The sequence below is a fragment of the Leucoraja erinacea genome, chromosome 32, assembly GCF_028641065.1.
Source record: "Leucoraja erinacea ecotype New England chromosome 32, Leri_hhj_1, whole genome shotgun sequence".
Taxonomy (NCBI): Eukaryota; Metazoa; Chordata; class Chondrichthyes; order Rajiformes; family Rajidae; genus Leucoraja; species Leucoraja erinaceus.
In genome coordinates, this window is record NC_073408.1 from 5151340 (window position 1) to 5176766 (window position 25427).

Genomic DNA, 25427 nt, shown 5'->3' on the forward strand with positions numbered 1-25427 from the left:
CTGGGTGCGGGGCAAAGGGGACGCATGCGCGCTGGGTGCGGGGCAAAGGGGACGCATGCGCGCTGGGTGCGGGGCAAACCGGACGCATGCGCCCTATGTGCGGGGCAAAGGGGACGCAAGCGCGCTGTATGTGTGTGCAGGGTGGCTGGCGATGCCGGCGCATGCGCGATGTGAGGTGGGTGCTGGCAGTCGCTGAGACCGGGGGAGAGGTCGGCGCCGCCGCTCCGTAGGGAAAGACCGGGGATCAGAGTGGGCCTGGTAACGCTTGGCCCTTCTCACTTCTGAGACAGCCACCCCCACTGGGCTTCCTCACAGCCGCTGCTCCGGGGCAGCCGCTCCCTCCCTCCCTCCCTCCCTCTGGGCCGAAGGCCTCGCCAACCGCCGCGACCTGACCCGACCACAGCCGCGGGTACACCATGAGCTTCTTCAGCTTCGGGCAGAGCGCGGAGATCGACGTCGTGCTAAACGATGCCGAGACGCGCAAGAAAGTGGAGCACAAGACGGAGGACGGCAAGAAGGATAAATACTTCTTGTTCTACGACGGCGAGACCGTGTCCGGGAAGGTGAACGTCAGCCTGAAAAACCCGGGCAAAAGGTTCGAGCATCAAGGCATTAAAGTGGAGTTCATCGGGCAGATCGGTAGGAAACCTCTCGACCTCTGGCCTAAGTACACTGGACGCAGTGTGGCTTAATCATGTATTTGGAAATCTTAAAGTGATTGGAATAATGGTGTAAGAGTCGTATTTAAGTAACAGGACACTGCTGGAGGAGCTCAGGGGGTCAGGCAGCATCTGTGGAGGGAGATGGGTTGACGACGTTTCCGTATCCCTCTATTCCCTCCCTGCCTGTTGGTATTTAAATGCCTCTTAGATATTGCTGTCAGATCTGTTTCATTGCCACATTGAAGCAGATATGATTGTAATGTTTAATGGGGATGGGTCTGAAGAAGGGCCCCAACTCGAAACATCAGCTGCCCACTCCTTCCACAGATGCTGCCTGTACCGCCAGCACTTTGCTCGTGATTCCAGCATCTGCAGTTCCTTGTGTCTCCATTTAAGTATCAGGTGTCATTGAACTTGCAGGTGATGGAATGTTGAGCAAAACTTAGTGCTGGTCTTCAGAAGGGTATCCTGACCCTAAATATCTTCTGTCAACACATGTTCCAGAACTTGCAGGCAGCTCTTCCCAAAGATCCTGTGGAACACAGACTACACGTTTTGATGATGATAGGAATGCTCCTTGCCCCTTTTTCCATTAATGAATCAAGCTGTTGGCTATTGATTCAAGTACTGGTGTTGATCATTAATTGTGAGCATAGGTGCTTTTGCATGTGTAAATATTTAAAGAAAATATTGCTGTCTCCAATGTATTCTCAATTTTATTTGCCAGATATGAAGGAGGCCTAGAATGTTTTGAAGCAGCGAATGCAGTGAGACTGGAACATTTGTCTCTGCTTTACATGTGACCTCCCTCATTTTGCCTCCCTGTAAACTTAAAAACATCCCCCAAATTCCGTCACATTTTCGTCATGGATATGAATCGCATGCAGGCAGAGGACATTAGATTAAGTAGGCATCGTGTTCAGCAGAGACATTGTGGGCTAAAGGGCCTGGTCCCGTGATGTACTGTTCCCAGTAACTTATTCTCGCCCAAATCCCTAGTGCTCCCTGGCTTGCATCAGTTTTCAGTTAATGCCTCTTAATAGTGTCACCCTTAAGTCAATTTGCATCGTGATCTAGCCGTTTATTATATGACTATTCAGCTGTCTTATAACTGAAGTCAGATATTTCCCATCTATACCCCACTTACTTTGTTTTGACATGTTTAAAACCCACTTTCATTCATCTCTTCCCGTCCTACTTAATATCTCTGTAACTCAATTTGAAAGTCCTTTTGTCCCATTGGTATATTCCCAAAAGTTCATGTATGCGTCATGGTGGCATAGCAGTTATTGCTGCTGCTTCACATCTCGTTTGATCTGAGTTTAATCCTGCTATCTCTTGTTTTCAATATGGCATTTTCACATTGTTCATGTGCCTTTGTGGGTTCCCACCCCCCACGGTGATCCATTTTTCTTCATCATCTTGAAAATGTGCTGGTTAGTTTGCTACTATAAATGCCCCTTTATAGGTAGCTGATTGGAGATGGAGAAAAGGGCATGCAGGAGAATAAGTTACTGGGTAATTGATATTGGTTGTTCTTCAATGATTTACATTGAATGGCAGAGTGCTTTTTTTCAGCTTTTTTTTTGTGCTACTGTTTCTACCAAGTATAAGCAACACCATTCAATTTCCTTTGACATGGAATGATCACATTTCTCTTTGTAGTTTTTATTTCTTATAGAAATAAATGTTTCCGCAAATTATATTTTATGTTTAAATGTTATTTATTGACTACAGCCAACTTTCACCTTGAATCTTTTGTAGTTTTGTTTGTTTAGATTTGAAACCCTAGTTTTGGACTGAATTTCATTAATTAAATCTTCTTTGTAAAATTCTATCATATAATGGCCACTGTTCCCTAACGATTCCTTTACAACAAGATCATCAATTCTTAAGTTGGAGACAAGGGCTTTAAAAATATATACAGATGTGCGGCAGTGTAAATTGATATTGGTTGTTCAATGGTAGTGTAACCAGAAGGCTTTGTGATCATATAGACACAGCTTGTGGTGCAACAGAGCCAGTGCAAGCGTGAAAATACTTAGTGTAAGATTAATTGCAAATAGTGGTACAGCGGTAGAGTTGCTGCCTCACAGCGCCAGAGTACCCGGGTTTGATCCTGACTACAGGCGCCGTCTGTGCAAAGTTTGTACATTCTCCCTGTGACTGCGTGGGTTTTCGGGTGCTCCGGTTTCCTTCCACATTCTAAAGACTTGCAGGTTTGTAGGTTAACTGGCTTCTGTAAATTGCAAAAGTGAGATAGCTGAACTACTGTGTGGGTGATCGATCATCTGCGTGAACTTGGTGATCTTCTAAACTCTAGTGGCTCAGAAAAATTAAGTTGTTTTTGAGTTTTGTTATGGACAGGCGAAAGGAATTTCTGCAGGCAGTTGGGTGAACGGCAATAGTGACATTGAATGCAATGCTGAAGAGAGAAAGTTCACTATCATTAGTGTACAGGATAGCCAAACCCATGGTAGGAGTTGGTATCATTGCGGAAGAAAGTAGATTGTAATTGACTCTCAAGATGGAATTGTGGCTCATTGCCATAGATTGCCCTGTTTATGTACTACCTAGTCCATTGTGTTCAGGCCAGAGCTGTCAATGTCCCCAAAGTTAACATTGTAGAGCTGATCTAGTACAGAAATGAGATAGTGAACTTAGTGACATGATGTCAGGATAATAACCTCTCAATGTTGGCAAGATGAAGGAGCTGGTTTTTGACTTAAGGAAGCATGGTGGAATGCATGCCCCAATCAGCATCAATTGTGTGGATGTGGAAATCATTGAGAGCTGCTTTTGTGTTGATATTACCATGGATCTGTTGTATGTCAATCACATTGATGCGATAGCCAAGAAGGCACACCAAAGCCTCTATTTCCTGAGTAGACTGAAGAAATTCAGCATGTCTACAATGACTCTTATAAACTTCTATAGATGTATCATAGGACGCATGCTGTTTGGGTTGCATCACAGCTTGGTTTGTGAACAGCTGTGCCCAACACACAAGAAATTGCAGAGAGTTGTAGGTGTAATGCAGTTCATGACACAAACAAAGCCTTGATTATGACTGAAGAAGGGTCTCGACCTGAAAAGTCACCCATACCTTCTCTCCAGAGATGCTGCCTGTCCCACTGAGTTACTCCAGCTTTTTGTGTCTATCTTCGGTTTAAACCAGCATCTGCAGTTCCTTCTTACACATAATCAAAGACTTGTCCCACCCCAGTCCTTGCTTCTTCCCCTCCATTATCAGCCTGCTGAATAGTCCTTCCATAAGCTTGCTTAATGTCTGATTCACCTCTACCCCATTGAGGACATTGGACTTTGTCGAAAGAACTGAACTACAATGCTGCGAACTATATTCTTTAGTTTATTATTGTCATGTGTACCAAGGTACAGTGAAAGATTTTTGTTGCATGCTATTCAGTCGGCCAACTGTCCCTGAATGTGGAGGCATGAGTTTTCACACTTCTGTACCTCTTGGGAGAAGGGAGAAGAGGGAGTGTGTGTGAGGCTCGTCCTTGATTATGCTGGCGGCCTTGCCAAGCCGGTGTGACGTGTAGCTGGAGTCTGCATTATGTATCTTCCCCATTGCTCTATCCATTGTACTTCAGTTTATATCTATGTATGGTATATCTGATCTGTTTGGATAGCATGTGTTTCACAGTACCTCAGTACATGTGACACCAATGAACCTAAACTTGGTGGCTTCATGTGTGATTTGCTCAAAAGATGCTGATATGACAATTTACTGTATGAATTTTACCAGTAACCAAAAGAAAAACTGCATTTCCCCTTTTGCTAATTTTCTCATTGTACACTCTTGTGCATAGAAGTTTACATTGGCAGCTGTGGACTGTGATAACGTTATCAGGGAATACTTTCAGCACACAAAAGTGGTATTTGTCTTTTTGGCACCTTAGTTGCAACTTTTCCTGTTATTCTTGGGTTCTTGCCGGCAAACAAGGTATTTGAATACTTCTTTAATAGTTCCCTTAATTTGACCACTACCTAGCACTGCACAAATTCAAGGCTAAAGGGCCTGTCCCACTTAGGCTATTTTTAGGCGACTGCCGGCGACTGTCATAGTCGTAGCAGATCGCTGAAAAACTGGCGACTGGACCACCCCTTCGACATAACATTTGAAATAGAATCATTACTTTTACAACAACAAAAAAGCCGAAGTCAGCTTTGGCGACAACCTACGTTAACCTGGCGACAACTACGACAGCACCTACGTCAGGAGAAGTCAAGCTACGCTCATTGTCGTCAAACCCACTGTCTCCAAAAAGTTTTCAACATGTTGAAAATCCAGCGGCGAACAGAAAGACGCTACGACTCTTTGGGCGACTGAGGAGACGACTCACGACCATACAGGTGACACTCCGGTGACAATGTGGTGAAAGCCTAGTCGCATGTAGTCACCTCAAAAATAGCTTGAGTGGGACAGGCCCTTAATAGCATGAGAATGGCAAGTCAATGAAATATCTTTAATTTAATTGTAATCTGCTTTAAATACCATGAGGTACATGTATTGATGGACTTTTTGTACTAAAATAATGTAAGCGTTATGTTGGTGCTGTAGACCTAATTTCTAATATGAAAGTTCAATAGATTTATTAGCTTCACGTTTGCTAGCATTTCATACAGGACAATGCAAACCAAAAATGCAGTGTTCAAGAGGATAGCTGAGTGTTCCCCACCCCCCCCAAAAAAAACTGCAAAAAAGAAGTACCCTTACTTCGTTCTGTTAACCTGAAATAGTTTTGATGTATCTGTTTTTTTGGAATACTGTTAGCTATGGTGAAAACAAAATGTGGAAATACTCAACAGGTCAGAGGGGTGGTGAAATAAACCCTTAACCTTCAAGATCTATTCTCCAAATGTTCTTGGTTTTGTAAAGTCGCATGTTTTAACAGCCAGAGAAGGAGGAAGGATGCTTTTCACTTAATGCCAACTGCAGTCCTGGTGTTGGCTGTAATTTATTTGGGTTGTATTTAGTATTCATGGACTGCTCTAGTGGTTTGGTGTTAAATATAATAGTCTGTGAAGAAAAACAACTGCCTTGGATCCCAAGAAAGTAGGACATCAACTGAAACATGTTTGGTAGCTTTTAAATTTCTGCACGCATTTCCTGTTCCTCTTTTGCCATCTCAAAGTTATAAAGATTTTGCACCCTGGTCTTTATAATAAAGTGTCTCCATAAGTAATTCTGCGGTTATCACAAATTACCTCCCAACTTAAAACTGAAGCCGCTGAAGACATTTTAGCCATTACAGACTTTAAGTTCACATTAGTCAATGCCCTGGTGTTCCCTTTTTTTTTTAAAGAAGTACTTTAGGTTGTGGTTTTTAAACTGACTGAAAGTAGTTGCATTATAACATTTAAAAGCCTGCCCTGCTGTGAAATATAAAAGCTAATTATCTCATATTCAATATATATTCGTTTTATGCCTTTTGGTGTTTAGACATCTGTCCTCAGTATAAAATTCCAGTCACCTGATGCTGGTTTGTTAGTGTCACGTGTATCAAGATATAGTGAAATGCTTAGTTTGCGTGCTATCCAGTCAAATCATATTGTACATGAGCACAATCAAGCCATGTACAAGTACAACAGGTAACGTGAAGAGATAAATAGAGCGCAAAAAATAGTATTACATCGTAATGGCATTACAATTACAGAGTGCAGATTTTTTAAAGTGTGTGGTCTGCAATGAAAAAGGTTGGAAGATCAGGGCGGCATGCTAGCTCATGGAGCCTGACAACAATGGGGAGGAAGCTGACCCTGAATTTGGTGGTGTCCTACCAGTGTCCTTGCAGACTTGGCAACAGACAGACAAAATTCCTGGAGAAGGGTCCTGACCAGAAACTTTGCCGATCCATGTTCTCCAGAGATGCAGCCTGACCTGTTGAGTTATTCCAGCTTTTTGTCTTTTCTCAATAAAAACATTCTCCCTGTATCCAGATACTCCAGCCATGTCAGAAATGTTTACTTTTGATGAGATCTCTCCCCATTCTTCAGTGAAAACATGCCTTGATGATCTAGTGTCCTTGTCCTGCCATCTCAGAAATCTTGCTTACATTTTCTCTATAACAGAGATAAAGAGTTGCATGCAGTACAATAATTGGTTTGGTCAATCATCTGTATTATTGTGATAAGATATAATCATTCTTATATATCTAGTCAAAGGCTCGTGGGATGAAGAGTGACATTGTTTGCTTCTAGTGACTGTTGTACAGGTTAAATCCAACTTTTGAAGCTACGGAACAATGTACTGTAATTCTGCCTGCGTGTTTCTGAGGTTGGGAATTCCAGGGGTTTTTGTGCCTCAGAAGATTTTCTTTCTTGTTGCTGAAAAAGGGGGGACCTTTAATTCAGAGCCTTTGCCCCCTGGTTTTGGATATCACCACGAGTAGAATCGTCCTCTCCATGTACGCTTTTCAGAATATAGTTTCAACACAATCACATCATATTCTAAATTCCTATCAATATGGACTGTTCTTGCTCAAACTTTCCTCATATCTCAGCTTTTTTGTCTCAAAATATATGAGAAACTACAGATGGTGGAATCTTGGGCAAAAAAGATTCAGTGTCGGGTTAGGGAGAGAAGGCAGGAGAATGAGGCTGAGAGGGAAAGATAGATCAGCAGTGATTGAATAGCGGAGTAGACTCGATGGGCCAAATGGCCTAATTCTGCTCCTATAACGTATGAACTAACTGCTGGAGGAACGCAGTGGGTTGGGCAGCATCTGTGGAGTGAAAAGGACAGATGGCCTTCAATCATAATAGTAAATTATTAGCCAAGTATGTTTTGCAACATACGAGGAATTTGATCTGCCATACCAGTAAAGAGCAACAGATCACCCAAATAATGTTATAACATGAATATCCACCAAAGTGACTCCCTCCCATTCCTCACTGTGATGGAAGGCAAAACAAGTTCAATCTTCTTCCCTTCTTTGAAAGATCATTAGTCCAATTCCCTCGACAGATGGTGCCTGACCCGTTAAGTTCCTCCAGCATTTTATTTTTTGCTCTGCCTCGGGAATTAATCGTGTGAACTTTCTCTGAACTGTCACCAGCATAATTATATCTCTCCTTAAACAAGTAAACCAGTATTCTAGGTGTGGTCTTATCAACATACTTCACAGTTACTTCCCTACTTTATAGTCTGGCTCATTACAGTATATGCCCTGTTATTTCTGGCATTCAGCAGATAACACAGCTATGCTCACAGTTGCAGGGAATGGTATCCACTTCCCCAATCAGTTTATTGTAAAAGTACACTAGGTTCACATGTCCTTCGAAGTAGGTGCTGTCTTTAACCAGTATGGCTTGACTCCATGCCCTCTTATCTGACTCCTATAATGGCCTAACAAACCATTCAGTTGTGTTAGAACCACTACCTTAAAGCAGAGTAAAAATAACATCAGATGGATCGACTGCCATTGATCTCAAATCCCAACTTTAACACTGCCAGCCTAGTTAAGCCTTCGGTATTCTTGTGGGCATCTGGGAGCTGGACTGGTGAGCTTACTAATCGCAAAGGGACTGGCAGGCCAAGGAAGACCCCCACAGCTGATGACAGAAGAATTCTCTCTATAATAAAGAAAAATCCCCAAACACCTGTCTGACAGATCAGAAACACTCTTCAGGAGTCAGGTGTGGATTTGTCAATGACCACTGTCCGCAGAAGACTTCATGAAGAGAAATACAGAGGCAAGATGCAAACCACTGGTTATCCGCAAAAAATAGGATGGCCAGGTTAAATTTTGCTGAGAAGTGCTTAAAAAAGCTATCACAGTTCTGGAAATAGGTCTTGTGAACAGATGAGACAAAGATTAACTTATATCAGAGTGATGGCAAGAGCTAAGTGTGGAGGAAAGAAGGAACTGCCCAAAGTCCAAAGCATACCCCTCATCTGTGAAACACGCTGGTGGGGGTGTTAATGGCATGTATGACTGCTGAAGGTACTGGGAGTTTTTCAAAGCTAAAAAATGGTTAATTCTTGAGTGGCCAAGTCAATCACCCGATCTGAACACAATTGAGCGTGCCTTTTATAAAGAGAAAATTGAAGGGGACTATCAATCAATCAATCAGATTTATTCATCACATACATAATAAAGTGCAGTGAAACGAATTTGCCAGCAGCGGTACAATCAAAAAAGAACACACAATACACAATAAAATTTAACACAAACATCCACCACAGCATTCATCACTGGTGGAAGGCACAAAAGTACAGTCAGTCCTCCATTTTTCCCCCATGGTCGGGGCCATAAATCTCCGCAGTTGCCGCTGCGGGCGGCCAGATGTACAGGCCCTCTCGTCTGAAATATGTCCCGAATGGAGGGCACTCTACCAAATAACTCAAAATTCAAGTAGCCCTTGCTTTCCCTCTCTCTCCATTCCCTCTCCTTCCCGGTTCTCCTACCAGTCTTACTGTCTCCGACCACATTTTATCTCTGTACTGCACATTCCCCTGACATCAGTCTGAAGAAGGATCGTCACCCGAAACGTCACCTATTCCTTCTGTCCCGAGATGCTGCCTGTCCCGTTGAGTTACTCCAGCATTTTGTGTCTATCTTTATACCAAATAACTCCTTTGTAATCCATAGATGTACATTCTCCAACATAAAGGACAGATTCATCAGAAGTTTACTGTATAGTTATATAGCTATATCTTCAGATGGGAGCTCTGAAAATTCTCATGGTATTAAGTTAAGCACAAGCATAGGAACAATCTCCCGAACATCACCTGTGGGCATCCCTTGGCTGACAATTTGACGAGATGAGAAGAACTTTTTTCACACAGAGAGTGGTGAATCTCTGGAACTCTCTGCCACAGAGGGCAGTTGAGGCCAGTTCATTGGCTATATTTAAGAGGGAGTTAGATGTGGCCCTTGTGGCTAAGGGGATCAGGGGGTATGGAGAGAAGGCAGGTACGGGATACTGAGTTGGATGATCAGCCATGATCATATTGAATGGCGGTGCAGGCTCGAAGGGCCGAATGGCCTACTCCTGCACCTAATTTCTATGTTTCTATGTAATTTCCTCCACGCTGAATAACATATGAAGAAAGTGCCACTTGCATGTGTGGCACAAAGGTTTAGTTTAGTTTATCTTTGTCACATGTATGAGGTACAGTGGGAAGATTTTGTTTGTGTGCTATCCAGTCAACGAAAAGATAATGCATGATTACAATCTAGCTGTCCACATTGTGTTTCCACTAACTGGGTAGCACGCAACAAAAGCTTTTCACTGTCCCTCGGTACACGTGACAATAAACTAAACTATAGATGAAGGAGAAAGGGCACAACACAGCAAAATATAACACTGAAGGCTATGAGGATATATGAGGTAGATGGGAGGTTAGTGCCACACTCTAGATGATTCGATGAGCGTTCAGTTGCCTGATAGCAGCTGGAAAGAAGCTGTCCCTGATCTGGAGGTATGCATTTTCAAACTTCTACACCTGTCTGATGGGGGAGGGGAGATGAGGGAGCGACCGGGTGTAGCTGCCAGAATTGGAAGATCTACACTGAAAATCAGCACACTTGCATGAATTTCATTTTAATCATAATGGTAGAATTGTGAATATTTGAGAAGCTGATTATCCGCGACACTTACTTGAGGCATTTGAAATGTCAGAACATCGTGAAGATAAAGACATTATTGGATTATAAAATGCTGAAAGCCTGCTCTTAATTTGTTGTGAAGATTATTGGCAGGCTGAAGTATAAGTGGATCCAGCTACGTTTCTAAGCTGCACGTAGAAGAATGAGTCGGATAAAAGGAAATTAAGGGAAAAAAATGACTTCACTTTAACAGATTCTGTGCCTTTTGTGAGAAATGTGTGGATGGACAAATGATATTTGGACGTTGTAAAGTTTAAACACATGCTTCTTTTAATAGAACTGTACTACGACCGAGGAAATCACCATGAGTTTGTGTCTCTGGTAAAAGATCTGGCCCGACCTGGTGAGATGACACAATCCCAAACATTTGACTTTGAGTTTACACATGTAGAAAAGCCATACGAGTCGTACACTGGTCAGAATGTGAAGTTACGGTGAGTCCAGCCTCTTTGGGTCTTGTTATTATTGTGAAGAATGCAGAATTAATATTTGTTTTATGCACGGTGGTGCAGCGGTTGGTAGAGTTGCTGCCTTACAGCGCCTGGGTCCCGGGTTCGATCCTGACTGAGGGTGCTGCCTGTACCGAGGGTTTTTTTACGTTCTCTCCATGACCAAGTGGGTTTTCCCCGGGTGCTCCGGTTTCCTCCCACATCCCATAGTTGTAGAGGTTTGTAGGTTAATTTACTTTGGTTGTAAATTGTCCCTCATGTGTAGGATTGTGATGGTGTATGGGGATCGCTGATTCGGTATGTCCAAGGGCCTGTTTCTCTAAATTAAACGAAAGTTCATCTGCGCAGAATAATGCTCCCAACAGATCGTCAGCTAATTTAAATGATATTATAATGTTTGCTTCCTGTGCGCCAAGGGATTACGTTTGAGGATTATAATCTGGAATTGCATTTCTTTCACATTCTGTACTTTGGAACAAAGGAAGCTGAAGGGCAATGTAATAAAGTGTTCAAGGAACTGCAGATGCTGGAAGATCAAAGGTACACAAAAATGCTGGAGAAACTCAGCGGGTGCAGCAGCATCTATGGAGCGAAGGAAATGAAGAAGGGTTTCGGGCCAAAACCCTTCTTCAGACTCAGTCGCCTATTTCCTTCGCTCCATAGATGCTGCTGCACCCGCTGAGTTTCTCCAGCATTTTTGTGTACGGGCAATGTAATAAATCTACTTAACATTATGAAGCATAGATAGACTCTTCCAGTTCATGCCAGTTCCTTCAGCAGAAAGGTAATATAAATAATGGTACGGTTGTTCAATGTGGGCAGTGAAGAGGGAAACATATTTTCACCGATATAGTGGTGGTGGGGGTGGGGGGTGGAACTTGCTGCCTTTAAACGTTGATGGAGGTAGAAGTCCCTTTTACATGCAAGAAGAGAATTGCTGTAACCAATAGGGGTTATTTGATAAGAAGTGGGATTATCTTAAATAGCTTTTATGGGCTGGCATTAATGCAGTGGGTTGTGCTGGAACTTGTCTTTTGTACTGGAAATGTCCATGACAAGCTCAGTGTTTTTCTTCCACATCTCCCCAATTCAGGTACTTTCTGAGAGCAACCATCAGCCGCAGGTTAAACGATATTACCAAGGAAACGGATGTCGTTGTGCACACCCTCAGTACGTACCCTGAGATGAATTCATCGATCAAAATGGAAGTTGGGATTGAAGACTGCCTACACATTGAATTCGAATACAACAAATCAAAGTATGTGTCATGAAAACCTGCTGTTTTCAATGTATTGGGAAAGGAAGAACAAAGCTGCATGTAACCATATGAGAATATCATGAGTGACAGGATCTGGAACAAGACAAACTTGATTAAAGAATACAGGTTATGTGTTAGTTTCATACAAGCGGAATCTCTTTCTCGTTGTGATTGCCTCGGCTTAGCATTCTACGCCTTATTGATTTAGATTTAGATTTAGATTCCTTTATTGTCATTCAGACCTTTTGGTCTGAACGAAATTATGTTGCCTGCAGTCGTACACAGAACCAATAAAAACAAAACATACAATAAACACAAATTAAACATCCACCACAGTGAGTTCACCAAGCACATCCTCACTGTGATGGAGGCAAAGTCTTAGTCTCCGTCTCTTCCCTCCTTGTTCTCCCTCTGTGCTGAGGCGATCGATCCAGGCCGGAGATGTCGCCCTCCAGTCCAGCGGACCTCTGTGGTGATGTCGCCGCCGCCGAAAGCCGGAACGCCGTCTCCGCTCAGAGACGGCCCTCCACAGCATCAGCTCCAGGCAGCCGCCCCAGATCCGGGCAGCCGCCCCAGCTCCGGGTCCTGCAGTCTCCGCTCCAGGCCGCCGCCCCAGCTCCGGGTCCTGCAGTGTCCGCTCCGAGCCGCTGCCCCAGCTCTGGGTTCTGCAGTCTCCGCTCTGGGCCGCTGCCCCAGCTCCGGGTTCTGCAGTGTCCGCTCCGAGCCGCTGCCCCAGCTCTGGGTTCTGCAGTCTCCGCTCTGGGCCGCTGCCCCAGCTCCGGATCCTGCATGAATTGAGAAGCTCATATTCTCCATGTGGAATTATTACAGCAAGGAAGGAGGCAATTCAACCTGTATCAGTTCTATGCAAGAACAGTCCAACACGTCTTGCTCCAGTGATTTCCTTATTGCCCATGTTTCCATGTTTTCTTACGACATTGAGCAACTGTGTCAATGCTCACACTTCGATCAATGCAGTTCTCCCGTGTATTTCCCTGTAACTATTTTTGCTTGTGGCACATTAGCTCCAGGATGATTCCCCCACCGCCTACCCATGCTTAGGATAGTTTGTGGTAGGCAATTAATCGACCAATGAAAACATCTTTGAGATATAGGAGAAAATGAAGTCAAAGATTGCACAAACTCCAGACAGATATTACCCAAGATGATGATCAAACTTGGGCTGCAGGAGTGGTGAGGCAGCAGCATTACCTGCTGCATCACTGGGCCTTCCAGCCCCTTGTGAATGCGACATTTGAACCCGCTCCCACTTTTAACAGAAATGTGTTTCAGGCCAACACTCTGAGCAGAATTGAGAGAGGTCGGTACTCAATGTCCTGTTTAAGACAGTTGTCGAATAAGACAGTTACCCAAAGCTAATCTGCTTTGGGTGTAAAAGATCCTGTTATAATAAGTCAAAGAATAAGAAGGTGATTAACCCCAATGTGCCAACGAATGTTGTTCCCTTAATCAAACCACCACAAAGTGCAACATGAAATGCGCAGATGACATTTCAGGTCAGGACCCTTCAGAATTAAATCCCTTAAATTTCTCTTGGGTCAGATTATCTGTATTTTATTTTTGTGTTGTTGTTTGTGGGTTATTGCTTATTGGTGTGAAGCTATAAATGGTGGAAATTACTGACGTCCCAGCCTAGTGTACAAATGTGAGTATATTTGTGGTCCACTTCTTTAGAATTTGCTAAGATAATTGGTTCACAGTTTTTAAGATTAGTGCTGTCATATCTTTAGTTTAATTTAGACATACAGCGTGGGAACGGGCCCCTTTGGCCCACTGAGACCTTGCCGGCCAGCAATCACCCGTACACTAGTTCTAACCTGGAATTTACAGAGGCCAATTAACCTACAAACCTGCACAGTCTCGACCCGAAACGTCGCCCATTTCTTCTCTCAAGAGATGCTGCCTCACCCGTTGAATTACTCCAGCATTTTGTGTCTTAACTTTAGTAATAATGACCATGGAACAAACTCCTGTGTTGCCTTTTAGTTCACTGGTCTGCTGGGGAGGAAGTCTACCATCCTTGCTTGGTCATGTCTGAATGACTCCAAACCCATCTATATCCCCGAGTCTGAATAGCTTAGCAACTCTCTTAGTTATGTCACAACTGCTAAGTTTGGACACCGTATTCTGATCTGAAAATGTTCCTGGAAAGTGTGTTTAGATTTATGAAAAATCCAATGCCATGTAATGAGATTTGATGGTTCGAAGATTGAATCGGATGTTTTATTGACCTTTTGGATTTTACGAAGTGTTTTATGGATGTGCACAATTTAGTTGACATATAGCAACAAATTTGGTGTATTCTGAAAACTGAGGCACCTTGCACAACTCAACCTTACACTGTCTAATTTCTGTTCTGCCTTATAAAGTAATAGCAGCAGAGTTCATAAGTGATAGGAGCAGAATTCAGCCCATCAAGTCTACTCCACCATTCAATCATGGCTGATCCATCTCTCCCTCCTAACCCCATTCTCCTGCCTTCTCCCCGTAACATACTTGATGTGTTGGTTTGAAGAATGATGTATTTATTTTTAAATAATCTATTTTTTTACTTAATGCATTCCTTCCATATTTTACACACAAATGCTAAGTGAGGATTTTTAAAACAGCAGGGAAATACAATAATTTTTTGTCTGTAAAAACTACTAGTACCAGATTGAACTATGCTTTTAAAGTGAGATTGTCTTATTAATTCAACAAAGTGATAGCTGTTAAAGCACATACAGAGTAAAATCAGTCTCACCTCACCAAATTAGTCTTTTCTATTAATGGTGAAACCGGTTCATAAACTGGTAGAGATTCCAGAACAAACCAAAGACACAATAACAGAAAAAGGAGATTTAAAAACTTAGTGTGTGTGAGTGTTTAATTTTTATCTCCTGCAATTCCAGGTACCATTTGAAGGATGTAATTGTGGGGAAGATATATTTCTTATTAGTTCGCATCAAAATCAAGCATATGGAAATTGACATCATTAAAAGGGAGACTACAGGAACTGGACCAAATGTGTTTCATGAAAATGACACAATAGCAAAATATGAAATAATGGATGGAGCCCCAGTCAGAGGTGAGTATGTGAAAGTCAGGAGTTCAACTGTAAAATGTGGAATTGTAAAACCTTTTGAGTTTGGTTTGGAGATACAGTGTGGAAACAAGCCCTATGGCCCATCAACCTACCACAACCAGAGAGCAGTCCTGAACTACTATCTACCTGATTGGTGACCCTCGGCCTATCCTTGATCGGACTTTGCTGACTTTACCTTGCACTAAACGTGATTCCCTTATCATGTACCTACACACTGTAAATGGCTCGAAATCATATTGTATTGGCTTGCCGCTGTCTGGATAGCACACAACAAATGTTTTTCACTGTACCTCAGTACATGTGACAATAAACTAAACCGGATGGGGCATCTTGGTTGGAATGGACAGGGTGAGCTGAAGAGCCTGTTTCCGTACTGTATAACTCTATGACAGGTCGTTTTTTCCCCCGGAAATATTGCATTACATTAGTAAACCAGTTTGTGTGTTCAAGAAGGAACTGCAGATGCATGTGTGTGTGTGTGTGTAGCTGGTTTCTTCTACCAGGTTTTCAATTCCAGTTTTGTACAATTGTTATTGATTTTTTTTTGTGAGACTCATTCTCTGATTTGTTCGTAGTCTGCTCAGATTGTCAGACCATTATCAAACCTACTGCTTGAATGTAATCTGGGATTTCGCTAATGAAGCTCTGATTCTCTGCAGTGTTGTGATATCTCTATGTGAGAGGTTGATGTACATGCCCTCGCTGTGTCCTGTGACTCCACCTTAAAGCCTTGTTCATCATGTATCACAGAGCATTGCAATTGACTTTTCTGCCAGTTAAACAAGTCGGTGATCATCACACACTGGAGCAAAACCAGAGAAAAGTAATTGTTCTAGTACTGTGGATGAGTTCTAAGCTAATTCCTGGTCGTGCTTGCTGCACTGCTGTCTGTAAGGAGTAAGCTATTTAGAACGGAGACGAGGAAACACTTTTTCTCACAGAGAGTGGTGAGTCTGTGGAATTCTCTGCATCAGAGGGAGGTGGAGGCAGGTTCTCTGGATGCTTTCAAGAGAAAGCTAGATAGGGCTCTTAAAAATAGAGGAGTCAGGGGATATGGGGAGAAGGCAGGAACGGGGTACTGATTGGGGATGATCACCCATGATCACATTGAATGGCGGTGCTGGCTCGAAGGGCCGAATGGCCTATTCCTGCACCTATTGTCTATTGTAAAATATAAAGTTATCAATTTGATTGATCCAGGTTTATAGGTTTGTTTTGTGTTGTTTAGGTGAATCCATTCCTATCAGACTTTTTCTGGCTGGCTATGAATTGACTCCATCCATGAGGGATATCAACAAGAAGTTCTCTGTACGGTACTACCTCAATCTTGTTCTTATTGATGAGGAGGAAAGGAGATATTTCAAACAGCAGGTAAGTATTAAATGATGCACAAGTAACTGTGTTTTAGTTTCTAGCACACCCAAGATTTATTAGCCAGCAGCTCTGTTTTGTGCAGAATTTAAGGCTCAACAAAAAATTTCAGGCTCCTACTCTGTAGTTACACCTTGCTTTGCCTGGTTAAAAGGAGGGGGGGGAAGGGGAAGACCCATCACTACTGAGGTTCCCTTGTAGGAGGGGGGAGCAGTAAGACCCAGCAGAGTACAAGGTTATTTCCCGGGATGGTGGGACTGTCATGTGCTGAGAGAATGGAGCAGCTGGGCTTGTACACTGGAGTTTCGAAGGATGAGAAGGGTATCTCATTGAAACATATAAGATTGTTGGCTTTGGACACGCTAGAGGCAGGAAACACTTGTTTCCTGTTCCCGATGCTGGGGGAACCAGGGGCCACAGTTGAAGAATAAGGAGTAAGCCATTTAGAACAGAGACGAGGAAACACTTTTTCCTCACTGAGTTAAATAAGTCGGTGATCATCACACACTGGAGCGAAACCAGAGAAAAGTAATTGTTCTAGTACTGTGGATGAGTTCTAAACTAATTCCTGGTCGTGCTTGCTGCACTGCTGTCTGTAAGGAGTAAGCCATTTAGAACGGACACGAGGAAACACTTTTTCTCACAGAGAGTGGTGAGTCTGTGGAATTCTCTGCCTCAGAGGGCGGTAGAGGCAGGTTCTCTGGATGCTTTCAAGAGAGCTAGATAGGGCTCTTAAAAATAGCGGCCAGGGGATATGGGGAGAAGGCAGGAACGGGGTACTGATTGGGGATGATCAGCCATGATCACATTGAATGGCGGTACTGGCTCGAAGGACTGAAAGGCCTACTCCTGCACCTATTGTCTATTGAGTCAGACCACGTGCTGTCTGCATCGAGGAGGTTGTGGGCCTGGTGCTGAGCCTGGAACGCTGGTGAGGTGACACCTCCGGCCCAGCCGGTGGAGAGGTGAGGGTCGGCGGAGTCGCTGGTGGAGAACCGTGAGGGGCTGGAGTACAGATAGCATGGGTGGTCCCCGGGAGACAGTGAAGGTCAGCGACAGTGGCGGCGAGAGTCGGCAGCTGCGGCAGTTTCGGTCGGTCCAGGCCGGGAAGCCGGTGAATGTTGTTGCTGCTTATCGCGGTTGCTGCTCATCTCCAGTAAGTATTGATGGTTTCTTGTAGGCCCGGAGCTCCATCGCTGGGCCGTGGCCCAGCGATGGAGCTCCGAGCCTGCAAGAAACCATCAATACTTGCTGGGTTTTGGTTCTTGAAAACGTGATTTTTGGACCTTGAAAGTTGCTGAAAAGTCCTTGAATTTACAGCTGTTCCAAGTGTACAAACCTGCTTCATGTGTCTCCCTATTTTACTTTGCAGGAAATCACTTTGTGGCGAAAAGGAGACATAGTTCGAAAGAGTATGTCCCACCAGGCCGCCATTGCGTCTCAGCGTTACGAAGGGTCTGCAAATGCTGAAAGCAAACCTTTGATTTCAAATCTAGATGCGGATAACTAGTTCACATTCCTGCCTCTATCCCGAGTTAGCAATATAAACTGCAAAAAAAAAAAATCAAAGGAAAGTAATGAGGGTTCAAAGTTGATTCTTGTTCCCCTTCAGACGACATCTTTAGGACAAGAGAAGACGGACTGAAAGTTAACTTGTTGTCTCTGTGTTTTAATATCAAGTTAAAACAGATTTTATGTTGCTTTAAAGATGTGTGATGGAGCATACCAATGCAAGCAAAGCTTAGAAACTGAATTCTTCTACCATTAACCCGATGTTCCTCGGACACAAGTTTTCATCCACCATGAACACCTGCTTTGTTTTTAAATCAGCTATCGTATGTGGAAAATTGATCAATTACCTTTGAAAACTCTACTCTACACGCTGGTGTTGAACCTACTTGCCCGTGATAACACAGCAATCTATTCTGCATATTATTATACAGAATTCTGCCATTGTTGACCTTGTTTTGGTTAAAGATTATTTGGTGGTTTTATTTCAGAAATATTTGAATTTTCCATTAACAGTGCATAAAATATCATTGATAAATGGGATCAGTATACATGGATATTTGATGTTCGCATGAACATGGGCCTAAGGACCCATTTCTATGCCGTAAGATTCTGTTGGCTGCTCTCACCAACTTTAAGGTCTTGTCATGTGTGCTGTATAAGTTGACTGTTTCAAAAGGACTTGGTCATTAGCTATTAGACATTCCTGAATATATTCCAAGTATACAGAAGAGATCAACTTATTCAGAAAGCTAGTTTGAATACTCAAAATCACACTTTTTTGTTTACCCTGGCTAACCGATTTGCATGTGTGTGCATGTGTAAAATTTCATTGATTTTTCTTTCAAAGTAGAGGTGTCGTTATTCTGCTAAAAATCATGTACAGATTTTAACATTCCAATTTGCCATTTCACTCCAGGCACGAGAGGCACATTGTCCGTGTTAGACTTGAAGCACGGATGCTCCAAGGTGGATTTTCTTGTTAAATGTAACATTCCTTCTAACAAGGCACGTTGTTTTTGTGGTGTGTTTCAAGTAAAAGCCCCTCTGTTGTAGGAGTTAAAACTAGATTTAAAGGCACAATATAATGTTTAACATCCAACAATGGGGCCTCTGTATTCATATTAGTACTTTTGGAAAATCCTATTTCATTGTATAAAACCAGTAAGTTTGATTAAAATAACGAGCTGGGAAAAGAGAGAATGTTCCTGATTACATCAAACTTTCAGAAATATTGTGACCTAATTCTGGAGATGTATTTTGGAATTGACTACAGAGGGAGATATAAAAATTTTATGAACTACTTTAAATGTCCCTCCTTGGGGACAAATGATTGTCAAAATGGGCACTTGAAAAAAAATGACAGGGTATTCATTCTTAAAACCAGAAAAATAATTGCTTTTATTAACATTATACTACTTTTGACTACTTCCTGTTCAGTATAGAATGCTATTTTATTCTCTTTGTTTCCATGATCTTATATAAAATTATGTACATGCAGAAAATGAAACAAATCAAGTTTGCTTAAATAACTACTGCACCTGAGATACTGAGAGCTTCAATTTTGGGAGTATCTGAGAAGCTGAGGGCTTCAATGCTGCTTGCAATTTTCATCTGTTATGCAGATTTTTCACTTGTTAATTCTCAGCAGTGTTACAGATATGCACTGTTTCTGCCTAAGAGCTGGAATGCCAACCTAAGCAGAAATATATACTGGCAACTGAGGAACAAGGAGGCTTGTGACTATGGGGACCCCTATATTCTTAAATAGACTCACTTGGATGAGGTGGTCAATAATTTAGCGTGGATATTCAGGGTGAAAATCTGTGGGTAGAAATTCAGATTTTGTGGAAAACAAAATGGCATCCTGCATCTGCTACCTCTATAGGTGCAAAAGCCTTTACGTGGAGACTTTGTTTTTTTTTCCTGAAGTTTACTGGAGCTTTAAACATGTTTTAGTTATTGACGTTGGGAACTGTTGTTTTAGTTTAGAGATATGGCATGAAAACGGGCCCTTCGGCTCCCCAAATCCACACTGACCGGAGATCACTCATACACTAGCTCTATCCTGCACAGTAGCAACAATTTACAGAAGCCTACAAACCTGCACATCTTTGTAATGTGGGAGGAGACGGAGCACCTGGAGAAAACCCACGCGGTCTCCTCACTGGGAGAACGTGCAAACTCCGTATGTACAGCACCCTTAGTCAGGATCGAACCCAGGTCTCTGGTGCTGTAAGACAGCAACTCTACCGCTGCGCCACAGTTTTGAATACTCCCTGGCAAAATGATTTCACTTTGCCTGCAAGCTTGACCTTGAGCTTCAAATTAAACTCTCCATACTGCACACACTTGTCTCCAATACTGTTCCATTGCTGAGTTCATTGCAAATCCAGGGGGAAAACACCATCTTCTGTCTAGGCACGTTAGCACTCGGACTGTACCTGAAAAATAAAAAGCAATGGTGTCAGAGACACTGGCCACTTTTGAGATTTTCGGCAGTCATTCCATATTGCATGGAAATAGCTAATTCTCCATTTAAACGCACCAACCTTTTTGCTGCCTTTTTTTCATCTTGCCAGTAGTTACATATTCTCTCCCAAATCACTATATTGTAAATCTCCTCTTTCTCTGTATCTTTTTTGTGTTTAACTTTTTTTCCCGCAGTTCCAATGAAAGGTCATCAAGCAGAAACAATAATTCTATTTCTCTCCTCACATGCTGCCAGACCAACTGCACATTTGGAAGCTTCTGTTTTTATTTCAGATTTCCAGCACCTGCAGTGTTTTTTTTGTCTAATGTCGATTTGTGCATCAGTATAGATACATCGTAATTATATCTTCCAGGGTACATTTGTATTAAAGGCCGCACCACTGGTTGATATTTCAGTTTACAAAGGGATAATTTTAAATGTAAAGTATTTGAATGTGTGCTGTCAATATTGAAGTAATTGCAAAAATACTTTAAAAATCTTTTTCTGTTGTTGTGTCTTTGATTTGTTCTGGAATCTATACCAGTGTATTAGCCTGTTTCACCATTAATAGCAAAGACTAATTTAGTGAGGTGAGACTGATTTTACTCTGTATGCGCTTTAGCAGCTATCGCTTTCCTGTTGTACTAATAAGACAATCTCACTTAAAAAGCATATTCCAATCTGTTACTAGTTTTTAACAAATTCAAAATAAATATTTTATTAGAGATGTAAGCATGATTTTTGCATGTCGCTTGGTGTCAAGTGGCAAGTTTGCCCGTGCTGCTCAGTAGTTTGTGGGTTCCAGTATCATTCCATTGAGTACATTTCTCAGATGAGACTTTGAACCTGTGCCTCGTGGATTTAATTAGCATGAGGCATTATTTTTGAAAAGCAGCCTCAACAAACAGCATTAAGGTTGATCTCTGTTCAAATTCCTTGTTATGTGCAAATTGGCTGCTACACTTCAACCGCACTTTACTGGGTGTAAAATTATTTTCATTGTCGTGAGATAAAAAAGGGCACAATAGAAAAGTGATTGGAAAAAATAGGGATTGTTGAAGTTCATTGAACCAGAAAGCGACATCAAATTCATTGTCCAACTAAGCATATCTAGTTGGACAAAGTTCCAAACATTTTTGTTCCTCGAAATTGATGTATTCCCGATTTTGAAATTTGCTTTTGCAGTTTCTATTGAAATGCGGCCTCGTATATTTTTGCCTAATTTGAAGCTGTAATCATTGAGGGCAGTCAGCAATTTTATGGATATATTTGCTTGGAGTTTAAATCTAATGAATGATGATTCCATATTTCCATATACAAGATATTCCATATTTCCTTCAGATAGGAGGCCATTTCAGCTGTTGCATCAATGCCAGCTCATCCCAACTCCCTATCAATTTTTCTTGTAACCTGTTGTCCCCACATTCCCATCAATTTATTTCCCCAGATTTTATCGCTTGCCTACACCGGAGGAGGAATTTACAGTGGCCAATTAATCTCCCATCCCATACTCCTTGTAGGGTGTGGGAAGAAACTGGAGCATCCGGTAAGGGGGGGGGGGGACCCACGAGCTTGCAGAGAGAATGTGCAAGCTCCGCATGGTACCTTAAGCCCAAACAGAACTCTGGTTGCTGGAGCTGTGAGGCAGCAGCTCTTCCAGCCGCACCACTCTGCCTGTCTGCCACAGTTGCCCTTTGAAAGTTGACTGTCGAGAGGTTGGATGTTTGAGAGTGTAGTGGAGACGAGCAAGAGAAAACAATGTAACGTGATTCCAGGTTAGAAACAATATCAACATGAAGATACATGCATCAAACAGCCTTCTTCATAAACAGAAGATGGTACTAATATCACATTCTGTGCAAGGATAAGGGAGATAAAAAGTATTTAATTGATACTTAATGAAGGTCTGTCTCGTAAAAGTATTGCCTTGGATGATCAAGGAACCTTATCCAAGATACTTATGACAAATAATTGTCCAGCCATTTTCAATGCAAATGTTACATTCTTGCCTATTGTTGCCTTTTCTATAATTGTATGGTGTGATTTTGTTTTTCCTTATAGTTTCTATGCTTTGTAATATGAATATCCCATTTGTAACAATATTTAGACATTGGGAGATTCGGATAAAATACTAATTGAAACAATTTTAAAAGCAAAAAGTCTTTGTAATGTTCATGGTTTTAATTCCATGCGTGTTTTTATATGTAAACAATTAACCCAAGGTTGAGAGAGAATGGCAGAATGCATTGTATGATGTGTGCTAAATGTTCTGTCGGGAGGAAAAGTAAATATGTACTGTATCATGGAAAAGTTTGATTTCTCCTGAAAAATGTAGGCTTTTGTGAAGACTAACTTATCAAGCAGCATTCCAATCATTACTTTTTTCCATTTTGGTGATGAAATTGTTGGACAGTAACTTCATGAATTGAGCATAACCAAATAGTTAAATGGCTGGTACTAGACACATTAACATTCAAAACTAAAGTTGCAATATAAACGGATTAGCATTTTTCCATAACATATTCAAAGGTATTGCAAAAGCAGCTTTCAAGGGAGTGAAAATGAAATGCTTTTAGAACTTTGTTACTGTAAATTAAGTGTACATCTATGAAATAACTGCCATCATTGAACAGCTATTAGCCTACTTGTATCAGCAGTTAATCTGAAAGTTCACAGTTGTACATGCCTACAATTGTACATGCTTATAAATATTTTTGTTTTTGAAAGGTACAAAAGCCCATAGTAAGTGTTATGTCCTTTATTATATTGTACATTCTCAATTATTTGAATCCTTAGTTATCCATTTGCAAGTATGAAACTTCTATAATAAAAGTGGATTTGTACATTTTATGTACTAGATTTTACAAAATGTAGCTGTCTTATGAAAAGCTAGGTGCATCAAGGCTTGAAAAATGGTAGTAAAGTTGGCCTCCATTCTGTTATCAGCTTGAACCTTTTATTAACAATAGTGATATACTCTTGTGTTATAACTCATGGAAGTTTTGGATAGACTGTGGCACAATGGTGGGACTCGAGTTGGTTGGGTTGTGCTACATTTGTTGATCACAACCTCGAAGGGTAGCTGTTTCTTTGGACAAACCCTCGCTAGCTTGGTCGCTGACCAATCATCTGGTGCCCTTCCAAATTATCTGATTGTCTGGGAATGTTGTTTCTTGCTTTTCAATGCTGCGTTTGTCTTCTCACTTCATCAAGAACGTTGTGTCTACTTTTTTTTGTACTATAATTGTAATTTTGGGTTTCGAAAAATAGGAGCCAGAAAAGACGATCGGCAATGTTTAAACAAGAAACATGCAGATTAAATTTCTACCGCAGTGAATGCAGTAAACGTAACAAACAAGTGAGAGAGTATTTTTTGTTCATTACATTCACCACAACCTCACCTTAAGCCACATAAAGGTCGCAATGCAGACAAATTTCATTCAGCTCTTTCTGTTTTGCTTTGATCCAGCAATGCGCTACAAATATGTTTCTGCTAAGCGAGACCTGTTTTTTGTCAAGACCTGCTTTCTTGTAAAGATCTTCACTGGATATTTCTCCACCACCACTGTGGTAACGTAATCCAGGACTTCATCTAGTCATTATAGAGTTGGGGCGAGGGAATTCCGAAGCATTCTTTTTTTGGGGTTCATTTGCAAATTACTCTCCTATAACCATGGGTCCTTAATGATTCTGCAAAGATTCAGATTCAGATTCAATTTTAATTGTCATTGTCCGTGTACAGTACAGAGACAACGAAATGCAAACCATTTCCATTTACGTAAAATATATCTACGTACCTCCATCAAATCCCCTCTCACCCTTTTCTGTTGTAAGGGAACCAATCCCAGTTTTCCCAATGTATCCCTGTAAATCAAGTTCCTAAACAGTGAAATTATTCAGGTACTTTCTCCCTGCATACTCCTAAAGGCCTGTGCATCTTTCTGAAAGTGCGGTGCTCAAGAACTAGACTTGCTATTCCAATAATGACAAACTAATATAACTGGATTCCATAAGCTTCCCGTTTGGGAAAAAAAACCCTCAATAATTGTGCCATTTTAACAGTGATCACCCCGTGCACTAGCACTCCGACACACTAGGGACAATTTACATTAGTCAATCAATCTCCAAACCTGCACGTCTTTGGAATGTTGGAATAAACTGGAGTTTCCAGAGAAAACCCGTGCGGTCACAAGGAGAATGCATAAACTCTGTACAGACAGCACCCATGGTTAGGATCGAACCCAGGCCCCTGCTGGTGTAAAGCACCAATTCTACCACTCTGTCGCCCTCTTTTTTATGTCACCCCTCCGTTAAATTTAATCTGCCCATTCATCCAGCCTGTCTTGAGGGACCTGATGACCGGTTCTTGCTCTGGTTGTGCTCCACCCAAGCTAGCAGATGCAACCTACAATTAATAATGAAGGAACATCCCTCCAGTAATAGAGCAACATCCCTCCAGTAGCGCGCCAGAATATGATCACAAGGTCCACAACACCAAAGTCCACTGTGATATTCTAATGGAACATTACAATATATTTTCAGGTGCGGCAGAGGTTCACCTGCACCTCCTCCAACCTCATCTATTGCATCCGCTGCTCTAGGTGTCAGCTGCTCTACTTCGGTGAAACCAAACGTAGGCTTGGCGATCGCTTCGCCCAACACCTCCGCTCGGTTCGCATTAACCTACCTGATCTCCTGGTGGATCAGCACTTCAACTCCCCCTCCCATTCCGAATCCGACCTTTCTGCCCTGGGCCTCCTCCATGGCCAGAGTGGGGACCACCATAAATTGGAGGAGGAGCACCTCATATTTCGCTTGGGCAGTTAACACCCCAGCAGTATGAACATTGACATCTCTAATTTCAGGTAGTCCCTGCTTTCTCCTCCCCTTCACAGCTCTCCCTCAGCCTACTGTCTCCGCCTCTTCCTTTCTTCATCCTGGCCCCCCCCCATCCTCACATC

The 25427-nt window shown here is 42.1% G+C and overlaps 1 protein-coding gene across 1 annotated transcript; it reads left to right on the forward strand.

Annotated features, from left to right (window-relative positions):
• The first annotated feature begins 179 nt into the window (after positions 1-179).
• LOC129712310 (vacuolar protein sorting-associated protein 26B-like) lies at positions 180-23824 on the forward strand. The gene is made up of 6 exons (XM_055660623.1): positions 180-639; positions 10578-10734; positions 11843-12007; positions 14920-15095; positions 16342-16484; positions 17857-23824. Exons 1-6 carry the CDS (start codon positions 417-419, stop codon positions 17992-17994), a joined length of 1002 nt encoding a protein of 333 aa, XP_055516598.1. The 5' UTR covers positions 180-416; the 3' UTR covers positions 17995-23824.
• Positions 23825-25427: the final 1603 nt, after the last annotated feature.

What these genes read in the sequence shown, in the direction of transcription:
- LOC129712310 (XM_055660623.1), top strand. Translation starts at nt 417, where the DNA reads ATGAGCTTCTTCAGCTTCGGGCAGAGCGCGGAGATCGACGTCGTGCTA. An exon ending in GGATGGAGCCCCAGTCAGAG is followed by an intron (nt 15,096 to 16,341) that starts GTGAGTATGTGA and finishes TGTGTTGTTTAG; the next exon opens with GTGAATCCATTCCTATCAGA. An exon ending in GGAGATATTTCAAACAGCAG is followed by an intron (nt 16,485 to 17,856) that starts GTAAGTATTAAA and finishes TTTACTTTGCAG; the next exon opens with GAAATCACTTTGTGGCGAAA.